The sequence below is a fragment of the Schistocerca americana genome, chromosome 1, assembly GCF_021461395.2.
Source record: "Schistocerca americana isolate TAMUIC-IGC-003095 chromosome 1, iqSchAmer2.1, whole genome shotgun sequence".
Lineage (NCBI taxonomy): Eukaryota > Metazoa > Arthropoda > Insecta > Orthoptera > Acrididae > Schistocerca > Schistocerca americana.
The window spans coordinates 119,002,038-119,027,192 of record NC_060119.1 but is presented as its reverse complement, the minus strand read 5'-3'; the positions used below and the strand labels follow the sequence as shown (position 1 = coordinate 119,027,192).

General features: G+C 39.6%; 1 protein-coding gene across 3 annotated transcripts in view; it reads right to left on the bottom strand.

Annotated features, from left to right (window-relative positions):
- LOC124620577 (protein maph-9-like) overlaps positions 1-25,155 on the bottom strand; it is a 153,171-nt gene that overhangs the window by 73,329 nt on the left and 54,687 nt on the right. For all 3 annotated transcript variants that reach the window (XR_006980195.1, XM_047147080.1, XM_047147079.1), the window contains exon 4: positions 15,496-15,605. Coding sequence is in view for 2 of the 3 variants with exons in the window: in XM_047147080.1 (XP_047003036.1) it covers positions 15,496-15,605 (110 nt within the window). In the remaining variant the exon portion in view is untranslated. The remainder of the gene's footprint in view (positions 1-15,495; positions 15,606-25,155) is intronic.

Below are 25,155 nucleotides of genomic sequence, written 5' to 3'. Positions count from 1 at the left end.
GTAGGTTATTATATTCAAAATATTGGTTCTTCTGCTGATGCACAGTACTCTGTTATTTTAAAAATTATTGGGACAGTTGAAATGGGTCTGTAATTGTCAGTTGATCCTGTCTAATGTGTATTACACAAAGACTTGATTATGGATGTTTTTAGCATTCTGGGTTGACACCTTCATTTAATATTTTCTTTATTATTTTTGTTCAAAGGCATTATTATCTATTTTTTATGTGTTTAGTAACATAATTAGGAAGACCATAATGCTCTTCAGCCTGAGTTTGGCTATTGCCTCACTGACTTGTCTACAAGTTACGTGACCCAACCTGAGACTAGCAGTTGCTTTACTGTGTAATGTTAGCAGTAGTGCTTCTCCCTTGCCCACATCTTCAATGTTGTTTTCTGAGATAGGATAGTCAAATAATGTATTTAATGTGTCAGGACATGTTGGAATACTGTACTCTTTCTTTTGACGATTTATTTCTGTTTCAATGATGGTTGCTTTATATTTAAAGAGTGTAAAACATTGGCCTTTGTGCTTTGTTTTCAGATCTGTAGTGCTTTTTCATGTTCTTGTATTTGTTATTATCTGCTTCAGTGTAATGCGACCAATCACACTATGACAGCACCAACATACAGGGCTACTGGAAATGATTCATTCAATTTCAAAACTCTATATTTTCCGAAGTATTACATGTAAAAATATAACTGATACATGAATAGGACTGTAAACTCTCCAGGTTTGCATTTTTCAGTCTACAAATATGCTATGAGTGCCCTCTTGACCACACAACACATGTCCAAGTGATAGTCAAGTTCATTCTATACCTTATGGAGCAATATCCTGTCAATGGTCATCACGGCAGCATTAATACATTCTCTGAGCTATTCCAGTGTTCTTGGCAGTGGGGATACGTAAACATGGTCCTTAATGTACCACCAAATAAAAAATTCACAAGGTATGGGAGTGACATGGGGGGGGGGGGGGGGGGGGGGGCTTGGGGACAGAGCCACATCATCTTCACCACCATTCCCTATTCAGTGATGTGGAAGTTTGTTGTTCAGGTAGCCTTAAATGGACTGGGACCCATGGTGAGATGGTGAGCTCTGACAGTGATCTCTCTCTCTCTCTCTCTCTCTCTCTCTCTCTCTCTCTCTCTCTCTCTCTCTCTCTACACACACACACACACACACACACACACTGCATCTGAGGTGCCTTCTGCAGATGACATAGCACTGCTGCACGTGTGAACTTTCGAAAGTATGTGCACACATCACTGCATTTATGATAGTAGGTGGCTTTGCCTAAAAAACCCTGAAGTTCTTTGACTGACATAGGGTGTGAGAGTGACACAACAGCAGAAACATATTGATGCAGGGGTTTGAAACCCTCACAAGAAACTTTAAACCCAAGATAAATGATAGAAGGTTGAAAAAAATATGATATTTTTCTAAATTATAGTTCAACTTGGCCACTTGAAGGACAGAAAAAAAAAGAGTATGGAGATTTTGTAAATGTTCCTCAATGGAGGCCCCAGAAATGACAGTCATCAAAATAGTTTCCACAACCCAGCACACACACTGAAAGTTGTTCTAAAAAAACTTTGAAAAATAGCAGGAGCACCGGAGACTCCAAAAGGCAACCAAAAATATTGATACAGTCCAAAATGGGTATTGACAACTAACGTTTGTTGTTACTCTGTATCTAAAGTGAGTTGTAAATAGGCATCCGGCAAGTCAATTTTTGAGAAATATTGACCACCTGATTACTTTGCAAAGAATTCATTTGGACGTGGTATCAGGTACGCATCCACTAGAGATTGTGTGCTCACAGAAACTTTAAAATCACTGTAGAGGCGTAACCAACCTGACAGTTTCTTTGCTATAACTAAGGGGGTATACTGTTAACTTAATGAAATTGGCCAAACAACACCAGATTCTGTGAGATCTAATTCACCTCTGACTTATTTCCTGAGTACCACTGGAACAGAAAAGGCCCATAAAAATGAGAGCAAGCAGAAGGTTTCATGGTACTGTGCACTTGAAAATTGTTGGCACACTCCAATCCAGGAGAGAACAAAGAGGAAAACTCAGAACATAATTCATTTAGCTGTGTATATGGCACTTGTTTTGACATTAAATTCATTTCATCTGAAATGGTAAAACCAAACATCTTAAAAGCATCAAATCTAAAAACATTCTACATATTTGCTGAGCCATACTATGATGATGGGTCACCATATGTCTTCCACATGCCATCTTTGCCTCTAGCCGTGGGTTTGTTATTTTGATGTAAGGAAGTGGCAGTGTGAGGAGTCAGTTGGACAGTGGTAGGTGATGGAGCAGGAAGGCCTCTTCAGGCATGGCATGTTAGGATTTGAGCCATGTGATTTCTCTTTCAGATGACTGATCTTCAGTGTTGTGCTTAGGGCTGTGTGTCCAAGAATTAGCTTACATCCTGCATCCTGGCAGCTCTGGAGGACATGAGGCAATCAAAGCTATTCCTACTGTGGAAGTTTGTGGCTGCGGTGCCTTTGTTAAGAGGGAAGCATAGCGTCTTAGAACTATGGTGAAGCACGTTATATCTGTTAATTGAATTTTGGCACAGTGTGAGGTTCACAAAATGTTCATTTCTATTGTCTTTCACAGTAGCTGTCATTTTTAAGCATAGATACTGTATTAAATTTTTGCATCCTTCTTCTGTCACATAAACTTGTACTAAAAAAATGTCTATGTCCTAATAATTACATGATATCTAATTATGGGAATTGAAACTTAGTGTTAGTGATTAGTTCTCAAGCGTCTGAGACAAATTTCTTTGCCCCTGTGACATGAATTGTTGAAAATATTTGCTTTCATAATTGTGACAGTTAAGTGCAAAGCTCATTTGTTGTCTTCAAACACAGATATTTTGATAACCATATACAATATTTTTTATTTCCCACGTTTTCAACAGTACAGTGTGGGTCAGTGTGACAGCATAGTAAAGACTTACTTGAATGCAAAGTAAACACTGCAGCACATGTTTGGGGATGTGCACATTTATGAAATTTAATCATTTTGGAGACTTGTTGTTGTTTTTGTCCTTAACATGCTCAATTAATTAACTGTTGAAAGCTTACAAGTAATTTTTTAATTGGTTTGATTGATCTTTTAAGAATATGTTATTCAGTAAATAGTTGAGTCATGGACCACGTTCAACCCTTACTTAGGCCTAGTCCTCCCCCTCCTAGACAACCCTTTACAGTAGCTGTGTACCATTTTGGTAGCAAAGTGCGGTTGTCTTTATGTGTTGGAGATTTTTATGGTATTAGACATCATTCATACAAGTTCTCTTTTCATAACTGATTGTTGTAACTAGGTGAGATTGGTGCTTTCTTGGATTTTGGTATTGCAAATCCATTGCCTTCCAAATGGAGCCTTGAGCTATAATTACAGTGGAGTGTTTGAGAAAGGAACAGCTTTAGTATGAATCTATGATCCGAAACCTTTTGGAAGATGTGGGGCTGGTATTCCAGTACACAGGTAACAGCGGAGCTGGTTGGGCAAGTAAGTGTTGCCATGCAGCAGTGCACCACTTCCCTATGTGAACTTGAGGAAAATTTGAACCTTTTAAAAGACAGTGTTCCTTCATGTCATCAGATTTATCATATGCACACTCAAATTTTGCACTGGCTGTGGTGCATAGAGGACCTAGTTGTATTGCTACTGACTCCAAATTTCAACCCATTATCAAGCAACTTACAATACTTAGCATACAAATTGGTTTGAGTAACATAGAGTGTGGAGGACATTGGGTTGGTAGGGAGGTAGATTCTGAGGTTGTCGAAAGGGAGTTAGTTCTTCCAGGACCTGGAACTCAGGAGGTGGAGGATGCATAAGTGCCCTTTGCTAAGTTATCTAATCCTTTTGTGCATGTATTACATGGGGTAGAGCAGCTTAGCATCAATACTCAGGAGGAACAAGTTGAGTTTTTGTGGTTTATTGTTAAGTTAGAAGAGCAAGTCAGTGTTTTCCAGCTGTCATGGGAAACTGTTTTCTGGTTGCTATACCCATTATGTTAAGGGTCCTTGGTGGGGCTAATTGGGGAGGTCCTTGCAACAGGGGGTCCATCAAGGAGTTCTGTGCATGCGTACTAAGAGAGCATCTATCAGCCAGAGTTAAAAGTGACCTTGTTAATGGACATTTCTATAGTGTTCAGGATACTAACGAGGGTTTGGCTAAGTATGTCCGGGAGGTGCGTACCGCTGCTGTAGCCTTTGATTTGTGACTCCTTCAGCTGGAAATTTTTGCCACTATCCTGCAAGGCATTAAGTCAGAAGATCGGTCTAGAGTCTTGCTTGCAGAGCGCCCAAGGACTTACCACAATTTGGATGATCTTGTCGTGCTTGTGGAAGGAGTTACACTAGCAAATCAGAGTAGAGGATACACCAGGGCATTGGTTTTAACACACGTGAATTCCCATCCTCTTTTAGTAAAAATCACACTATTAGAGAAAATTGTGACCAGCCTGACCATCCTGCCTGACAGTGCCCGGGCTGATGTTAAACATGCTCCACACAGTTGATGCCACAGGAGCAGACAACAGGGGGTTTTCCTCTGTTGTATCTGCTCACTCTAAGGCATTCAAAGTTGTAACTACTAATCCTATTCCCTTTTCATGTACTTATATTAACAGTGAGCCCTTGTGTGCATTGCTCGATTTGGGTAGTAATGTTTCCTTGATGAGCCAGCAGTGATACATTAGGTATCTCCACAGTTGTAAGTTTCCAGGTTGCATTTAGTGAGGTTTCTTGCAGAGCTGTTAATGGTAATGCCTTTCCTGTTTTGGGATGTGTACAGGTCTTTTGTCATGTTGATGGGTTTTCCTGTCCCATAAGGATTTTGGCCACAAAGGGTTTGAATACTGATCTTTTAATAGGTTGTGATTTTGTGAGTAAGATGGGTCTTGTGTTGAGTTATGCACTTAATAGGTTCTACTTTGGTTTCCATCCAGAGGCGGAGTTTCCTTTGTGTCATCATCTAGCCAAGTGGTGTTGTGTAGCAACGATAGTAGTGTGATCAAGGAAGGGGCATTTGGGACCTGAACAGGCTCATGCTCTCCTTATGGTATTGCGTAACTTCTCTGAGGTTCTAACTGACAAACTGGGTGTTACCAGTTGTATAGAGTATAAGATTTTGTTGTCTATCACATTCTGGTTAGGCAGTTGTTTATCAGTTGTTGCCTCTTACAATGAAAATATTACTGGAGTTGGTGAATAAAGTGCTCACAGAAGGCATTATACAGCTGTCCACCTTGCCATATGCCTCACCAATATTCCTGATTCCAAAGAATAATGGAGGGAATTTTAGGGAGGTTGTTGATTATCAAGTTCTTAACCACAAGGTGACATTGGAGTCTGCACTCCTTCCCAATTTGCAGGGGCATTTCTTGTGATTTTTGGGGGCCCATTATGTTTTGGTAATTGACATTAACCAGGCATATTACGAAATTCCCTTATCTGAGTAATCGAAGCTGGCCACCACCTTTTGCACAGGTTGGAACCTGTATAATTTAATCAGGTTCCATTCAGGTTGTCCACCAGAGCAGCAATCCTATCAAGGTTACTTGATTCAATACTAGGAGATCTTAAATTCAAATATGTCCACAATTAATTGGACAATCTTGTTATTTATAGTTCCTATTTACAGTTCCTACTTTGATCATCATATTCAGCAGTTTAGTCATCATATTCAGCAGTTTTGTTTGATTTTGGAACAGTTGAAGGGAGCTGACTTCAGAGCGAAGGTGACAAAGGTCACTCCAGCTTGAAGGGAGATTTCCTTTCTTGGACATTTGGTTTTGGCAGACAGTGTTACAATAGATCAGCTGAGAACAGGGGCCATTTATAGCTTTAATCCTCCAAAAATAAGAAAGGAGTGGCGCATTTCAATGGGATGACCAACTATTTCTGGACATTTGTATCCAAATTTGCCAAAGTAGCAGCTCCTCTGAATCTTTTGTGCAAGAAAGGGAAGCCCTTTGTGCGGACAGGCGGTCAGCAAGCTGCCTTTGTCTCTTTTTTATGGTTGCCTTAAGTAAAGCTCACATTTTGACTGTACCTGGTTTTAACTTGCCCTTCATCTTTCAGACAGACACCACCAACTCTAGAGTGGCTGCCATTCTTCTTCAGGAGCAAGAAGATGAGCAAAGGCTGTTGGTCTACATTTCCCGAAGTTTATTGGCATCAGAGAGAAAATATTCTACTTACAAACTGGAGGCACTTGCTGTTGTTTCTGCCCTTGAGAGATTCAAATAATATTTGGAACACTGAGAGTTTATGCCCTCAGTTGGGTTCTGGCCGATCCTCGTAAAACTGGATGCATTGCATGATGGGCAGTCAGGGTCTGCTCCTTTTGGTTCAACATGCCCCATGTAAAAGAGTGTGAAAACAGCCAATGCTCTGAGTCACATGTTTGGGGTGAAAGAAGAAGAAGAGTGCTCTCTAGATATTGCCGAGCTGGTGGAGCAGTAGGTTAATTTCATTCTTACCGATATTCCCGCACTATTTTGTGATTTGGTTGGGCATCAAGAGGAGGACCCCAAGCTGGAGTGTATGAGGGGGCAGTAAGAGTCTGGCCAGGTCAGTCCCAGGGTATGAGTTGAGGAGAAAAATGTTGTGTTGTAATGCAGATCAGGGGCAGGAGGTGGAAATCTGCCTTCCAGCCATGTTGACCCTGGCAGTATTTAAGTACCCTTGTCGTTCAGTGGCAGGAGGCCACCTAGGACTTCATAAAACTATCTATAAAATCCAGAAGTCCCTTACCCTATTTACATTGTATCAATATTATGAGAGGGAAACTCCCTACTCACCATATAGCGGACATGCTGAGTTGCAGGTAGGCACCACAAACTCACACAAATGCAACTCACACACACGACTGCACGTCTCAGGCAACTGGTGGTTTCAGTTGTCTGAGACTACAGTCATGTGTATGTGTGTGTTTTTTTTCGTGTGTGTGTGTGTGTGTGTGTGTGTGTGTGTGTGTGTGCGCGCGCGCGCGCACGCGCGCGCGCACTTATATGTGTGTCTGTTGTTGACGAAGGCCTTAATTGCTGAAAGCTATGATTGTGATAGTCTTTTGTTGTGCCTATCTGTAACTCAGCATCTCTGCTATATGGTGAATGGCAACTTTCATTCTCATAATACTGTTACATTCCATTCTGGATTTTCTTTTGTACATTTAATCAAGATATTTGGAGGATGGTTGCTTTGTCAGGACTGTCAGATGACCAAATGGAATCCTGATGGGTGTACATCTACATCTACATCTACATCTACATCTACATGGTTACACTGCAATTCACACTTAAGTGCCTGGCAGAGGGTTCATCGAACCATTTTCATACTACTATACCATTCCACTCTTGAGTGGCATGTGGGAAAAAGGAGCACCTAAATCTTTCCATTCAAGCTCTGATTTCTCTTATTTTATTATGACGATTATTTCTCCCTACATAGGTGAGTGTCAACAAAATATTTATGCATTTGGAAGAGAAAGTTGGCGATTGAAATTTTGTAAATAGATCTCGCCGCCAAGAAAACCACCTTTGTTTCAGTGACTGCCATCCCAACTCGCGTATCATATCAGTGACACTCTCACCCCTATTGTACAATAACACGAAACGAGCTGCCCTTCTTCGCACTTTTTCAATGTCCTCTGTCAATAGTACCTGGTAAGGATCCCATACTGAGCAGCAATATTCCAGCAGAGGACGGACAAGTGTAATGTAGGCCATCTCTTTAGTGGGTTTATCACATCTTCTAAGTGTTCTGCCAACAAAGCGCAGTCTTTGTTTTGCCTTCCCCATGATATTATCTCTGTGGTCTTTCCAACTTAAGTTGCTCATAATTGTAATTCCTACATAGGCACCACAAACTCACACAAACGCAACTCACACACACGACTGCAGTCTCAGGCAACTGGTGGTTTCAGTTCCCTGAGACTACAGTCGTGTGTGTGATGGGGACTACTTCAATCTACTCAAGTTGAGACGCCATTGGAAAGCCTTTTTATTAGATACATCGGTCCTCTGTGCCATACCCAAGGTGGGTATCGATATAGTTCTGTCATCGTTGAAGGGTTTACCAGATTTAGCTGGTTGTTTCTTAGTAGGGGCATTATAGCTACACAGAGTGTTAGCCACCTGAGTAGAATTTTTACTTGGTTTGGTCCCTTCGGAGTTCTGGTTAGTGATAATGCTGCTACTTTTACTTCTATGGAGTTTAGTAACGTTTGTTTCTGCTCCGGGGTTAAACATGTCATCACTATGCCCTGTTATCCCCAGCCACCAATTGTAGAATGAGTCAATCGTAATTTGAATCCTCACTTATTGCCTTCTACTCTGAGGATCAAACTAGTTGGGACTGTATGTTGCCCTGGTTAAATTTCGCCCTTACTAACACTAGACGTGAAACCTGTCAGGCTACTCCCACTTCGCTTATGTTATCTTATCCCCTTGATTTTCCATTGGCCAAACTGTGGTAGATATAAATCTGTTGCCCAATAACCTCACTGCTGAGTCTGTCAGCAATGCCTGATGAAGGGTCAAGGCTAACATTCAGCGCACCTATTAGCATGGAATCAGCATAATGCAACAGGGGGCATTGTCCAAGAAATATTCAAGTCAGGGATATAGTCTTTGTCAAAAATGATGGGGTAGCGATACACGCAGTAAGGTTCTTAATAAGTTGTCTCCCCATTTTCTGGGACCATATAGAGAGTTGGAATTCCCACTCGTCACTTCCAGGGGCAGATGTGGACTCTGACCACAATCTATTGGTTATGAACTGTAGATTAAAACTGAAGAAACTGCAAAAAGGTGGGAATTCAAGGAGATGGGACCTGGATAAACTGACCAAACCAGAGGTTGTACAGAGTTTCAGGGTGAGCATAAGAAAACAATTGACAGGAATGGGGGAAAGAAATACAGTAGAAGAAGAATGGGTAGCTTTGAGGAATGAAATAGTGAAGGCAGCAGAGGATCAAGTAGGTAAAAAGACGAGGGCTAGTAGAAATCCTTGGGTAACAGAAGAGATACTGAATTTAATTGATGAAAGGAGAAAATACAAAAATGCAGTAAGTGAAGCAAGCAAAAAGGAATACAAACGTCTCAAAAATGAGATAGACAGGAAGTGCAAAATGGCTAAACAGGGATGGCTAGAGGACAAATGTAAGGATGTAGAGGGTTATCTCACTAGGGGTAAGATAGATACTGCCTACAGGAAAATTAAAGAGACCTTTGGAGAAAAGAGAACCACTTGCATGAATATCAAGAGCTCAGATTGAAACCCAGTTCTAAGGAAAGAAGGGAAAGCAGTTGTTGTTGGTTGTTGTTGTTGTGGTCTTCAGACCTGAGACTGGTTTGATGCAGCTCTCCATGCTACTCTATCCTGTGCAAGCTTCTTCATCTCCCAGTACCTACTGCAGCCTACATCCTTCTGAATCTGCTTAGTGTATTCATCTATTGGTCTCCCTCTACGATTTTTACCCGCCATGCTGCCCTCCAGTACCAAATTGGTGATCCCTTGATGCCTCAGAACATGTCCTACCAACCGATCCCTTCTTCTAGTCAAGTTGTGCCACAAACTCATCTTCTCCCCAATTCTATTCAATACCTCCTCATTAGTTATGTGATGTACCAATCTAATCTTCAGCATTCATCTGTAGCACCACATTTCGAAAGCTTATATTCTCTTCTTGTCTAAACTATTTATCATCCATGTTTCACTTCCATACATGGCTACACTCCATACAAATACTTTCAGAAACGACTTCCTGACACTTAAATCAATACTCGATGTTAACAAATTTCTCTTCTTCAGAAATGCTTTCCTTGCCATTGCCAGTCTACATTTTATATCCTCTCTACTTTGACCATCATCAGTTATTTTGCTCCCCAAATAGCAAAACTCCTTTACTATTTTAAATGTCTTGTTTCCTAATCTAATTCCCTCAGCATCACCTGACTTAATTCGACTACATTCCATTATCCTCGTTTTGCTTTTGTTGATGTTCATCTTATACCCTCATTTCAAGACACTGTCCATTCTGTTCAACTGCTCTTCCAAGTCATTTGCTGTCTCTGACAGAATTACAATGTCATCGGCAACCCTCAAAGTTTTTATTTCTTCTCCATGGATTTTAATACCTACTCTGAACATTTCTTTTGTTTCCTTTATTGCTTGCTCAAAATACAGATTGAACAGCATCGGGGATAGGCTACAACCGTGTCTCACTCCCTACCCAACCACTGCTTCCCTTTCATGTCCCTCAACTCTTATATCTGCCATCTGCTTTCTGTAAAAATTGTAAATAGCCTTTTCGCTCCCTGTATTTTACCCATGCCACCTTCAGAATTTGAAAGAGAGTATTCCAGTTAACATTGTCAAAAGCTTTCTCTAAGTCTACAAATACTAGAAATGTAGGTTTGCCTTTCCTTAATCTTTCTTCTAAGATAAATCGTAGGGTCAGTATTGCCTCACGTGTTCCAACATTTCTACGGAATCCAAACTGATCTTCCCCGAGGTCGGTTTCTACCAGTTTTTCCATTTGTCTGTGAAGAATTCGCGTTAGTATTTTGCAGCTGTGACTTATTAAACTGATAGTTCGGTAATTTTCACATCTGTCATTACCTGCTTTCTTTGGAATTGGAATTATTATATTCTTCTCGAAGTCTGAGGGTATTTCGCCTGTCTCATACATCTTGCTCACCAGACGGTAGAGTTTTGTCAGGACTGGCTCTCCCAAGGCTATCAGTAGTTCTACTGGAATGTTGTCTACTCCCGGGGCCTTGTTTCAACTTAGGTCTTTCAGTGCTCAGTCAAACTCTTCACGCAGTATTGTATCTCTCATTTCATCTTCATCTACATCCTCTTCCATTTCCATAATATTGCCCCCAAGTTCATCGCCCTTGTATAGACCCTCTATATACTCCTTCCACCTTTCTGCTTTCCCTTCTTTGCTTAGAACTGGGTTTCCATCTGAGCTCTTGATATTCATGCAAGTGGTTCTCTGTTCTCGAAAGGTCTCTTTAATTTTCCTGTAGGCAGTATCTATCTTACCCCTAGTGAGATATCCCTCTACATCCTTACATTTGTCCTCTAGCCATCCCTGTTTAGCCATTTTGCACTTCCTGTCTATCTCATTTTTGAGACATTTGTATTCCTTTTTGCTTGCTTCACTTACTGCATTTTTGTATTTTTACCTTTCATCAACTAAATTCAGTATCTCTTCTGTTACCCAGGGATTTCTACTAGCCCTCGTCTTTTTACCTACTTGATCCTCTGCTGCCTTCACTATTTCATTCCTCAAAGCTACCCATTCTTCTTCTACTGTATTTCTTTCCCCCATTCCTGTCAATTGTTTCCTTATGCTCTCCCTGAAACTCTGTACAACCTCTGGTTTGGTCAGTTTATCCAGGTCCCATCTCCTTAAATTCCCACCTTTTTGCAGTTTCTTCAGTTTTAATCTACAGTTCATAACCAATAGATCGTGGTCAGCATCCACATCTGCCCCTGGAAATGTCTTACAATTTAAAACCTGGTTCCTAAACCTCTGTCTTACCATTATATAATCTATCTGAAACCTTCTAGTATCTTGAGGGTTCTTCCATGTATACAACCTTCTTTCATGATTCTTGAACCAAGTGTTAGCTATGATTAAGTTATGCTCTGGTCAAAATTCTACCAGGCGGCTTCCTCTTTCATTTCTTAGCCCCAATCCATATTCACCTACTATGTTGCCTGCTCTTCCTTTTCCTACTGTCGAATTCCAGTCACCCATGACTATTAAATTTTCATCTCCCTTCACTACCTGAATAATTTCTTTTATCTCATCATACATTTCATCAATTTCTTCATCATCTGCAGAGCTAGTTGGCATATAAACTTGTACTACTGTAGTAGGCATGGGCTTCGTGTCTATCTTGGCCACAATGCGTTCACTATGCTGTTTATAGTAGCTTACCCGCACTCCTATGTTTTTATTCATTACTAAACCTACTCCTGCATTACCCCTATTTGATATTGTATTTATAACCCTGTATCCACCTGACCAAAAGTCTTGTTCCTCCTGCCACCGAAGTTCACTAATTCCCAATATATCTAACTTAAACCTCCCCATTTCCCTTTTTAAATTTTCTAACCTACCTGCCCGATTAAGGGATCTGACATTCCACGCTCCGATCCATAGAACGCCAGTTTTCTTTCCCCTGATAACGACGTCCTCCTGAGTAGTCCCCGCCCGGAGATCTGAATGGGGAACTATTTCACCTCTGGAATATTTTACCCAAGAGGACGCCATCATCATTTAATCATACAAGTATGGAAGGTATGCTCTTGCATCCCGAACCAAACGAATGATAGCACCTCCCTCCATCTAATCAGCATAAGTCTCTTTAAGCACATCAGATGCAAAATGATAAAGACTACTTAACTCATGGAGTTCCACTGCCAATGCTCTATAGGACTGATGTGGTTGCTTCCTACAGTGGTAAAACTCAAGCTGGGATGCAATAACATGGGTGCGCTTATAGCAGTATTTTGAAGGAAGTTCACACATTTGGTCAATCATTAAAGGAGGCAGATCCTGCAAAGGTGTGAACTGCCATAGGACTTGATACACTTTTGGTGATATCTATAAAAGGAACAAGGCATGACATAAAATAGTGTCAGTGATCCGAAAAGCTTGAAGTGTTGTTGCAGATGTTTTTTGTATGCATCCCATTCCTCAACGGACTCATTGTATGTAGAAAAGGGGGGCAGGTAAACCATGGGGGCCATGGAGGACAAAACAGCAGATGACACAAATGAAGGAGCATGCTGACTACACAAAACAGAATCCTGAGTCTGATTGTTCAGCACCTGCAACTGCTGCTGCAATTTCATGCTTGCTGTTCAACCACCAACATAAAAAGTCCTCTGTAACACTATCAGTCATCATGAGAATAAATGGAGGTCCTACTAGAGTAGAAAGTTGTATGGAGAACAGAACCACACTCGTCGCCAATCATGTTGTAATTAGGTATAAGTGCAACATGACCAACAGACTGAACACAACTTTATTCCAACAAAGCACTAACAAATTGAACACAGTATATCGTAGCCTTGCAATATCTGTTTGTGGTGTATACAACTTTGGAATGGGAGTTTAGCCTGCATATTTCTGGTAATGTCTAGGGCATATTTCCTCAATGATTTCAGTTACCATATCTATCAATGCTTTGGTTGACTCATTAGCTTCCATATTAGGTGCAATTAGTTCATCCATTTTATTAATTGTAATCTAGATATTACTTTGTTTAGCTTCTGTTCATTGATGGATTGGAATACTCTTTCCTGATTGGTGTTTGCTTTATTATCTAGAGGAAATCTAAGCCACAACCTTTTATGATCAGAATACCTAGTTTAAGTGTATTAGACCGCATAATGCCTCTGGGAATACAGACAATTCACAGTTTCACTTTCTTTACATTCTTTCTTTATTTTATGGGTTTCTGTGATAGTGGAATTGTTCACTTATATTATATTTTGTCAAAATATAGCTAGTGGGATAGAAAAAAGCTATGTAACTGTTAGTACATAATATGTTCAATATGTTCCCTCATTTATACAATATAAATATGATAACAGTGCACTTGTTGAAAATACTAATTATACATATAATAGAGGGAAACATTCTAAATTAATGATATCAATATAATAGAGGGAAATATGTCTGCTTGTGTCTGTATGTGTGGATGGATATGTGCGTGTGTGCGAGTGTATACCTGTCCTTTTTTCCCCCTAAGGTAAGTCTTTCCGCTCCCGGGATTGGAATGACTCCTTACCCTCTCCCTTAAAACCCACTTCCTTTCGTCTTCCCCTCTCCTTCCCTCTTTCCTGATGAGGCAACAGTTTGTTGCGAAAGCTCGAATTTTGTGTGTATGTTTGTGTTTGTTTGTGTGTCTATCGACCTGCCAGCGCTTTTGTTCGGTAAGTCACCTCATCTTTGTTTTTATATATACTAATTATACATATATTTAAAAACAAAGATGATGTGACTTACCATACGAAAGCGCTGGCAGGTTGATAGAAACACAAACAGACACATACATACACACAAAATTCGAGCTTTCACAACAAACTATTGCCTCATCAGGAAAGAGGGAAGGAGAGTGAAAGACGAAAGGAAGTGGGTTTTAAGGGAGAGGGTAAGGAGTCATTCCAATCCCGGGAGCGGAAAGACTTACCTTGGGGGAAAAAAGGACGGGTATTATTGAGTATATATAGGTGGGATAAAATTGTACAGCAGATAACAGTAAAAAGGAGAAGGTGAACACAAAGTGAAACTACTGGCAAAAACAGAAAGAGAAAATAAGACGACAGAAAAGATTTCGAAATGCAACAGTGACAATAACAAACGTAATTGTTGGGTTCAAATTAATGATATCAATATAATAGAGGGAAACATTCCCCTCTCCCTTAAAACCCACTTCCTTTCGTCTTTCCCTCTCCTTCCCTCTTTCCTGATGAGGCAACAGTTTGTTGCGAAAGCTCAAATTTTGTGTGTATGTATGTGTCTGTTTGTTTTTCTATCGACCTGCCAGCGCTTTCGTATGGTAAGTCACATCATCTTTGTTTTCAAATATATTTTTCCCGCGTGGAATGTTTCCCTCTGTTATACTAATTATACGATTATACCAACATATGTAGTAAAATTTTGGAGCTATCCCACACTGATCTGCTCTATATTATTATGTTTGCTAGTACCAATATGTGCTGTCTATGACTCAAGACATCTGAGTGCCTGTTACTACACAACAGCTACGACAAATAGTACTATTTTGACATCTTTCTCTCTCTCTGATGCCTCCCCCTCCCCCTCCCTTCTCCCACAGTCTCCCCTCTACATCTTTGTCTCCCTTTGTTATTTCATCCTCACAACAGGTGGGTGCATCTCATCCTGTGGCCTGAGAGGCCTGACCTTTCTTTTTTTAGAAAAAACTTCTTGACAGGACAGTATATTTACTTTTTTTGTATGTGTCTATCAACAGTGCTTACATTTTTCTGAAGGTAAATACTGTCCGCAATTCTGTATTTCAATTTTAAAGTTTTTTGAGATAATTTTCCTTTTTGATATAATTACTATATTTGAAAAACATTCCAACTAAGCTGTACAACACTGGAAATCAATATTATTTTTCCTAATGTACACCACATACTGTCAAGCAGACTAAATCTTAATTATGACTTTACAGTACCAGAAGAAAGTGATATAATACAAGCACTAAAATTTCTTATTATTTATTAATTGTTAATGGCTTCAACAGAACTAGAAACTAACTGTCTGCGGGGGTCCCTATGGAATAGCTAATTGATCCACACTTAACTTTTTTAAAAAAAAGAATTATAAAACTATTCTACAATTCCCTTGAAAATTATTTTTTCTTGGGCATTATCAAACAATGCAAAATCCTCACCTCTTGTTGCTGTTTTTGTTTCATTCTCTCCCTCTCACGTGCTGCACGCTCCTGCATTAACTTGCGAAAATACCACTCCTCATAAACAGCTTTAGACAACAGTTCACGATCTGTTGGGTAAAAAAAATGAAAAACTGTAATGGTATCTCTCACAATACTTTCTACGTTCCAAATATATAAAAATCATCAACAAATTGTATGCTTCCCTTCAAATTTGAAACTATTAAATCTATTTCATGAGGCTGCTGTTAATTACAATGAAAATTATTATTTTTAATTGAATTTATCCAGCACAATTCTTTTTCAAAGGAAATTTAGTATTAGTGAAAAGTGAATAGTGAGTAGCAGTAGCAGTATTTATTTTTATTTATTTATTTATCTTACAGCTCAAAACATGTATTTAACATGCATGGACAATGTTACAGTAGGCCTAATTACATTTAGATTATTGATACACAATATACATAGATTACATGTTATTAAGTAAAAGATCATTTAAGTATATTTAACATAGCATTCCTGAGGTCAAATCATGTCAGCACCATACTGAATGGGCACTTCAATATAAGCCATTTTTTTAACACATTTTTAAAAATTCTACCAGAAAGCTGTTTCAGGTTGTTTGGCAGAGAATGATAAAATATTGCTCCCTTAATGAATGGGGTATTTGTTGTTAGATTCAATCTTTTGCTCACCAAATGAAAGTCTGATTTGTGTCTTGTATCGTAATCATGGATTTCCATATTCCTGTTTGTCACTTTTTTGTCTTTTTTCACTAATAATATTGACTGAAAAATATATACTGCATAGATAATCATAATATTAAAATTAATAACCACTTTTTTGCATTAAGTTCTGGGTCTTACTTTTGCCAGAGTTCTTATTACTCTTTTCTGCAATACAAATACCCTTCTTATATTACAGGGTTATTACAAATGATTGAAGCGATTTCACAGCTCTACAATAACTTTATTATTTGAGATATTTTCACAATGCTTTGCACACACATACAAAAACTCAAAAAGTTTTTTTAGGCATTCACAAATGTTCGATATGTGCCCCTTTAGTGATTCAGCAGACATCAAGCCGATAATCAAGTTCCTCCCACACTCAACGCAGCATGTCCCCATCAATGAGTTCGAAAGCATTGTTGATGCGAGCTCGCAGTTCTGGCACATTTCTTGGTAGAGGAGGTTTAAACACTGAATCTTTCACATAACCCCACAGAAAGAAATCGCATGGGGTTAAGTCGGGAGAGCATGGAGGCCATGACATGAATTGCTGATCATGATCTCCACCACGACCGATCCATCGGTTTTCCAATCTCCTGTTTAAGAAATGACGAACATCATGATGGAAGTGCAGTGGAGTACCATCCTGTTGAAAGATGAAGTCGGCACTGTCAGTCTCCAGTTGTAGCATGAGCCAATTTTCCAGCATGTCCAGATACACGTGTCCTGTAACGTTTTTTTTGCAGAAGAAAAAGGGGCCGTAAACTTTAAACCGTGAGATTGCACAAAACACGTTAACTTTTGGTGAATTGTGAATTTGCTGCATGAATGCGTGAGGATTCTCTACCGCCCAGATTCGCACATTATGTCTGTTCACTTCACCATTAAGAAAAAATGTTGCTTCATCACTGAAAACAAGTTTTGCACTGAACGCATCCTCTTCCATGAGCTGTTGCAACCGCGCCGAAAATTCAAAACGTTTGACTTTGTCATTGGGTGTCAGGGCTTGTAGCAATTGTAAACGGTAAGGCTTCTGCTTTGGTCTTTTCCGTAAGATTTTCCAAACCGTCGGCTGTGGTACGTTTAGCTCCCTGCTTGCTTTATTCGTCGACTTCTGCGGGCTATGCGTGAAACTTGCCCGCACACGTTCAACCGTTTCTTCGCTCACTGCAGGCCGACCCGTTGATTTCCCCTTACAGAGGCATCCAGAAGCTTTAAACTGCGCATACCATTGCCGAATGGAGTTAGTAGTTGGTGGATCTTTGTTGAACTTCGTCCTGAAGTGTCGTTGCACTGTTATGACTGACTGATGTGAGTGCATTTCAAGCACGACATACGCTTTCTCGGCTCCTGTCGCCATTTTGTCTCACTGCGCTTTGGCGGCAGAAACCTGAAGTGCGGCTTCAGCCGAACAAAACTTTACGAGTTTTTCTACGTATCTGTAGTGTGTCGTGACCATATGTCAATGAATGGAGCTACAGTGAATTTATGAAATCGCTTCAATCATTTGTAATAGCCCTGTATATTGGCTACACCCACCCCACAATACAATTCCATAAGATAGATGGGGATACACCAACCCAAAATACGCTATTTTTATTGCTTCAATATCTAGATATTGAACTAATCTCCTTAGTAAATACAGACTAGATGTTATTTTACCACAGACATGATCTATTTGCTGATTCCACGAAAGTCTGTCATCTATATATATATCCCTAGAAATTTACATTCTGAACAGGTATTTTCCTGAATGTCCTCATTTACAACAGTATTTTTATTTGAGCCACTTGTCTTAAAATAAATTAAATTAGTTTTGTTAATATTGCCCCTCAGGTTTTCTTTTTCAAAATGTGTTTGGGCTTTTTCAACAAAATTCTGTACCACTGAATTTAGGCCATCATTACTACGTGCCCAGCAAACACCAGAGGTTTCATCAGCATACATAGTAATACAATGTAGTAGCAGTAGTAGCAGTAGCAGTAATAGTAGTAGTAGTAGTAATAGTAGTGGTGGTTGTGTAAGCAGCAGCAGCAGCAGTATAATGAGAAGAAAGAATGCATTTCCTTCTCTTTGAAGTACACATTAAATAATGCCCTGGTCTCAGAGATAAATATACATTTCTGAAATGGACTTGCAGGTGTGGTGTCACCGCCAGACACCACACTTGCTAGGTGGTAGCTTTAAATCGGCCGCGGTCCGTTAGTACATGTTGGACGCAGACCGAGCGCCACCACACGGCAGGTCTCGAGAGACGGACTAGCACTCGCCCCAGTTGTACGGACGACTTTGCTAGCGACTACACTGACGAAGCCTCGCTCCTTTGCCGAGCAGATAGTTAGAATAGCCTTCAGCTAAGTCCATGGCTACGACCTAGCAAGGCGCCATTAGCCTTACATAGCAATTGACACTTATCGTATAAAGCATGTCTCATCAAGAACGATGTATACAACAAGGATGGATTAAAGTTAAGTATTCCAAAAGCTACGTACTTTTCTTTATAGCATTCATTACGTATCCCGTTTCAGACCTCACGCCATCCTTCGTGTGTTTATAGCGTGCATTGCGGTCCCCTCAAATCACACTGTGTCGGCACTTCTGTCGACATATCAGCAGGCATATTAATAATTTCAGTGTGCTTACTCAAATGAATACTGCAAACCTGGTTTATTCTTCATTGAAATAGTATACACAATCCTGTGGCAAGCGACCTCCATAAGTTCGTTTTTACTGAAAAGGCATACATGATCCACAGTGTTATGCAATAATAGACGATTTTCATAAGTTTGTTGTCCTCAATTTGTGTATAGTTGATGTACTCATCACCAGAAGTGCTGTTGCTGTTATTTATGTAATGATGATTTTGCAGTCAGGAAAAGCATTTTGAATAATGGAATTTTGTGAACAGAGACTGCTGTGGCAGAGTGCAACAATTTCAAACTAACTTTATAAATACTCACCTCAAAGAAAATTTACATCATTTGGTGCAACAGTTTTGAAACTCCTTATGTCTTTGCAATAAAAAAGTCTTTGTCACCTGGGACATTAAGGGAGACAGTGGAGAAGATGCCATTTGCACATGTAAGGAGTACACAGAAACTAACAATGTGAGCCAGTTGAAAAATTAAGAGCAACATTACCTACTAAAAAAAGAGGGGATCCACCCTTTAAGCTACACAAATCATGGCTCACTCAAAGCTGAAACGTGTGGACAAGTCATAGTACATTAGTGTCTTCTTACAAGGGGATCATCAGATGTGTAAATACCGGACTTTGATGGGTCTCGGATATGTTGTAGAGGGACATGCCCTGAGTACGAAGCTATTCACATTTTTTGTGATGGGCCTTGGTTTTTAAAAAAATTGATTTTGAAGTTCACTGTGCGCTGTAATACACTTAATGTTAGCCATGTTCCAACCAAGTGAATGTGGCACAGTGGTTAAGGTCTACAGCTATCACGCTTGAGGTACTGTGTTTGGGCACTTTCCATGTTTTTTGCTTTTTTTAAAATCAGAATAGTCCAACATTTTTCCATTTTATTTTACAGAACATCAAAATTGTGTGAAATTATTAAGAAGTTTAAATTTTGTGGGCTCGGTCAAACAGAAAGCAGACTGTCCACACGGACATCCTGTGCAAACTCTGTGTATTGTAACAGTGTATCAGCTTGGTCACTGCCTTTTATTTGGCTACAGCAATATAATTTCATAACACACAGAGTTCGTACGGACAGTCCTCTGTGTATTATGAATATGTATTCCCGTGATCAAACAAATGGCGATGATCTAGCTCCTAAACCACTAGTTTGCATTTGTCAATATCCATTGCTCACAACGCATTGTTAGTGCCGTGCGTGTTTGAAGAATATGGTGAAATGGATGACCCAAGTGTGTCTACAGAAGTGCAGTCAGAAGAAAATACATCAGAGGTAGAGGAGTTGAATGAACCATAGGGACGTGAAATCACTAACACCATCAAATACGCCAAAAAGTTTCTCATGATTTAAATCTTCTAACAAATACACCACCCAGCTTGATCTCTGCTAATTCAATGGCAATTGGCAATGAGGTATGTATCACAATACAAGACCTGTTGGCCAGGAGACGGATCATCAATGGCGATGAGTTAATAAACATCGACGAAGAAGATGAGGTGCACGAGTATGAGGCAGTAACTTTCACTTTTGTGTGGATGTTCTCTTTCTAGCAGACGAATTTACATAATATAAAGCAACTTACTTTGCAGTATATTGGAGTAGAGGGAGATGGCAATTTCATCGTCGATGAATTCACACATGAACCAGCAGATTATGTGCCTCTATCCTACAAAGAATGAGCAGTTGCTCTTGCAGTAACTCATCCAAAATGGGCCTAAGGAATTTGCAGTCCCATGGCAGCTCTCAATTAAAACATAAATCAATGCTATATCAATAAAAAGAGGATGGGAAATGAGGTGGACCTCGTCATGATAAATGGAACACTATCGATCAAGAGATGTATGAATGGTTCGTCGAAGTGAGACAGAATTTGGAACAGGTGAATCATATCAAAATATATGTCAAATACATTATAAGAGAGAGACTGGCTTGTGAAAATAATATAATTTCTTCCGTGAGCAGGTGACAACAAGAACTTTACAGCAATGGGTGATGAATGGTGCTGTTCCACTTTTACTGGATACTTTTAATTTCGTGGCCAGCGTGGCTTGGGTTGAATGATTTAAACAAAAGCATAAAATCAGGCAAAGGAAGATTATGAAGTTCATCTGTTTCAAAGAATGTACAATGATGGAAAAAGCAATAGTAGCTATGGAAGAATTCCACACACAAACAAAAATACTTATTGGTAATTTTAACCTCAACTACATAATCAACACCAATGAAACGGGCTGTCAATATCAATCAATATACAATAGATCCCTCTTGGAGAAAGAGGCGAGAACCGTTCTCATGCAGAGAAAAGATTTAAACAAGATAGGTCATTTGTACACAGCACAGTACACTCTAACTGCATCAGGAAAGGTGATCCCTTATGTCTTTTTATGTATACAGGAACTATTGGGAAAATTTTGCCCTAATGTTCAGAAGACAGTGGATGAATTAACTCTCAAATTTAAAAATGTAATCGTGTCCCGCATGAAATCAGGGAAGTTCACGAAAGTGGTGTATGAAGACTTTTTTAAAATCTGTGGTTCTCCCATATGTGGGGCAGGAAAAATTTCTATATATTATTGATACTTGGGGAGGGCAGACTGATCTGACCATATATGATCACATCTTTGTGGATGAGACAAAAGCGTCTGCCTGCATCATAAAAGTTATCCCGCCAAAGTGTACTCCACTTTGCCAGCCTTGTGATGTATATTTTTGCTGACAGGTTAAAATTTTCATGAAGAAAATTCAGAATGCTCCCAATTTGTTGAAGACCAACAGAGCAATCATGTCCAGGGACAATTCCATAAAACTACAATCATTAATTTTGCATCAGTTCAGGGCACCTGCTTTTTTGAATATGATCAAATATGCATGGTTCGCATCAAAGTTAACGGATGAAAGAGAAACTTTTTTGAATGTAAATGAACAATGTTTTCCAGTATTGCTCTTAAAAACTAGATGTGCCTGCAAGACAGTAGCTTTTATGAAATGCACTTGGTGCTGTAAAACATTAGTTTTCTCAAAAACCAAGGCCCATCGCTAAAAAAGCGAGTAGCCTCATACTCAGGGCATGTCCCTCTAAAACATATCCGAGACCCATCAAAATCTGTTATTTACACTTCTAATGATCCCCTTGTTAGTGCCAAAATGCACAAATTTCTGCATGGAAGTCCACAAACTGTTACAATAGAGTGGATTGCAAACATATCAAGAGCAATGTCATTTCTGAATGTGGAGGTCAATCACCATAATGTTGGCATCTGTGATATAGAAAACTTGTGTCCCTATGGAGTCTGAGAGGATTCGCTGGAAGTGAATATGCTTTGGGCAGTGAAAAGTGTATGGGCCTCTCTTCTTCATAGGGTCCACTGTCACTGGCCCCACTTTTCTGGCTGGGAGTGCTAACTAGGGTGATGTCCTTCTATGGTGTTCCTTCTCATTTCCGTTGAGTTATACATAAACACCTGAATGACACTCCACCAGAATCCTGGATCAACTGCATCAAGAGTGATGACATGCCAATGCTCATCTGGTTTCTGCTATCACATGATTTAACTCTCAATGATTTGTTTTCTTGGGAATGCATCAAGTACACAGGGTACAGCCCCAGCTGGATTATTTGAAGAATTGCATATCTCATATAGTGGAGCTAAAACAAAAGATATGATGGACACCTCTGGGACAAAGTGGACTGATATCTAAATGTCTGCCTTATGACCCAGTGTGCTCATATTTAACACCTATAATGCCTGCCTAAGCACACAACAGAAGCACTTTTGGCTGTCAGTAAATGAACAATGCGTACAGATTTAAAATTGTGTACCACGGTGAATTTTGGATATTATTTCCACAAACAAAATCAATTTTATTTTTGCACTAATCCTTGTATTTGTAATGTCACTGACCATTATAGGCTCATAGTTAAGACAAATACTACTAGGTCTACAACTTTGCTTCCGCTGGTTTTTCTCGAAGTTCGAGCCTTTATTGTGTAAAACTTACAAAAAAATTAAGATTCATAGTAATGCCCATAGCTGGCCACTACATTCCCCCATCTTTTGGATAGCATACAAATCCCATAGTGGAAGAAATGGACGTCTTTTGTGGGGATCCATGAATCGATTCAGTTTTGCACTTGTTCATATAAGCAGAAGTGCTGGTCAGCCAGACTGTATGCCTCTGATCAAAAAAGGTGGTAGTCAGAGAGAGCAATGTATAGAGAATACAGCGGGAGGGATACGACTTCTTATTTCAACATTTCCATGTATATTTTGACTGGTTTTGCGACATGGGGTCGAGCACTGTCCTGCTGCAAAATTACTTTTACATGTCTATTGCCGTATTATGGCCATTCGTGTTTCAGTGGTGGGCTTGAACGCATCAATTGCTTTCAATAATGATGTTCTGTGACTGTCTTCATCTGTTTCAGTAACTACAAAAACATTCTGTCTTCCACTGCAATGCCAGTCTTTGACATCAAAATTACCAATTTTAAGGCGTTGAAAACATTCTCTGCACTTTTCCATTAATAGCTCCCTCACCATTGGTCTTACCCAGCATTTTAAGAGCCACGGCTGCAGATTTCTTCACGTTAAAGCAGAAAATTAAAACTTCCTGCAAATGGCGAGAAATGGGTAGGTAAGTTGACATACTTAATGAAGAATAACCTTATGATGCTATCACAGATTGACTAATATTTTTATGGCATTATGTTTACAGGTGCCTAAGCTTATTGTATTACACCTATAACCAACCACCCGAACCCCACTTTCTGCTACTGCTGTCTATTGCAAAACAGTGGAAGCAAAGTTGTAGACCCAATATATGACAAGCACTACAGCAGAATAATCAAAATCACCAAAGCCTATGAACTAGTGACTAGCCTACAAATTAATGAAGAATATTTACAAAAATGTGAGAGAAGTTCAGCTGCTTCAGGATAAAAAGTATGAAATGAATATGTGAATATGTACTGGTCGCTACTCAGCCAACTTCAAACACAGACTATGTTAGAGGTATACAATAGGTAATAAGCAGTAAATCATTCTATATCTCATTTAAATGTGGACATTAAAAAGCCAGTCTCCCACATTAATGAAAATGTTAACATATTTTTGAATTATATGATAATGTTAAGAGATAAGAAAATGTTTTATGTTACTGTTAAGCTCATCAAATGTTAGGGTCAGAACAGAGTAGTTATGAGAATGCGTGCTTTGGAGAAAAATAGACTATGCAGGTTCATAAGCTGATTTATCATCTCTCAGTTCTTATTTCACTGGCCATCCACAACTCCGTGCCTTCAACATATGATGGGTTGTCACATTAACTCTTTGCATCACAGTTATTTTATTTTCTGCAATGATGATGAAGAGACTAACTAACATCAATATATTTGACACAGCATAAAGCATTTAATTTGTGTTTTAGTGAGAAGTACAAAAAAAGGAAGGAAGATTAGGGTATACTATAACACTGATGATGAGATCATCCCCCCAAGAACCATGGACCTTGCCGTTGGTGGGGAGGCTTACGTGCCCCAGCGATACAGATAGCCGTACCATAGGTGCAACCACAACGGAGGGGTATCTGTTGAGAGGCCAGACAAAAGTGTGGTTCCTGAAGAGGGGCAGCAGCCTTTTCAGTAGTTGCAGGGGCAACGGTCTGGATGATTGACTGATCTGGCCTTGTAACACTAACCAAAACAGCCTTGCTGTGCTGGTACTGTGAACGGCTGAAAGCAAGGGGAAACTATGGCCGTAATTTTTCCCCAGGGCATGCAGCTTTACTGTATGATTAAATAATGATGGTGTCCTCTTGGGTAAAATATTCCAGAGGTAAAATAGTCCCACATTTGGATCTCCAGGCGGGGACTACTCAAAAGGACGTCGTTATCAGGAGAAAGAAAACTGGCATTCTACGGATCAGAGTGTGGAATGTCAGATCCCTTAATCGGGCAGGTAGGTTAGAAAATTTAAAAAGGGAAATGGATAGGTTGGAGTTAGATATAGTGGGAATTAGTGAAGTTCGGTGGCAGCAGGAACAAGATTTCTGGTCAGGTGAATACAGGGTTATAAATACACAATCAAATAGGGGTAATGCAGGAGTCGGTTTAATAATGAATAAAAAAATAGGAGGGTGGGTAAGCTACTACAAACAGCATAGTGAACGCATTATTGTGGCCAAGATAGACACGAAGCCCATGCCTACTACAACAGTACAAGTTTATATCCCAACTAGCTCTGCAGATGACGAAGTAATTGAAGAAATGTATGA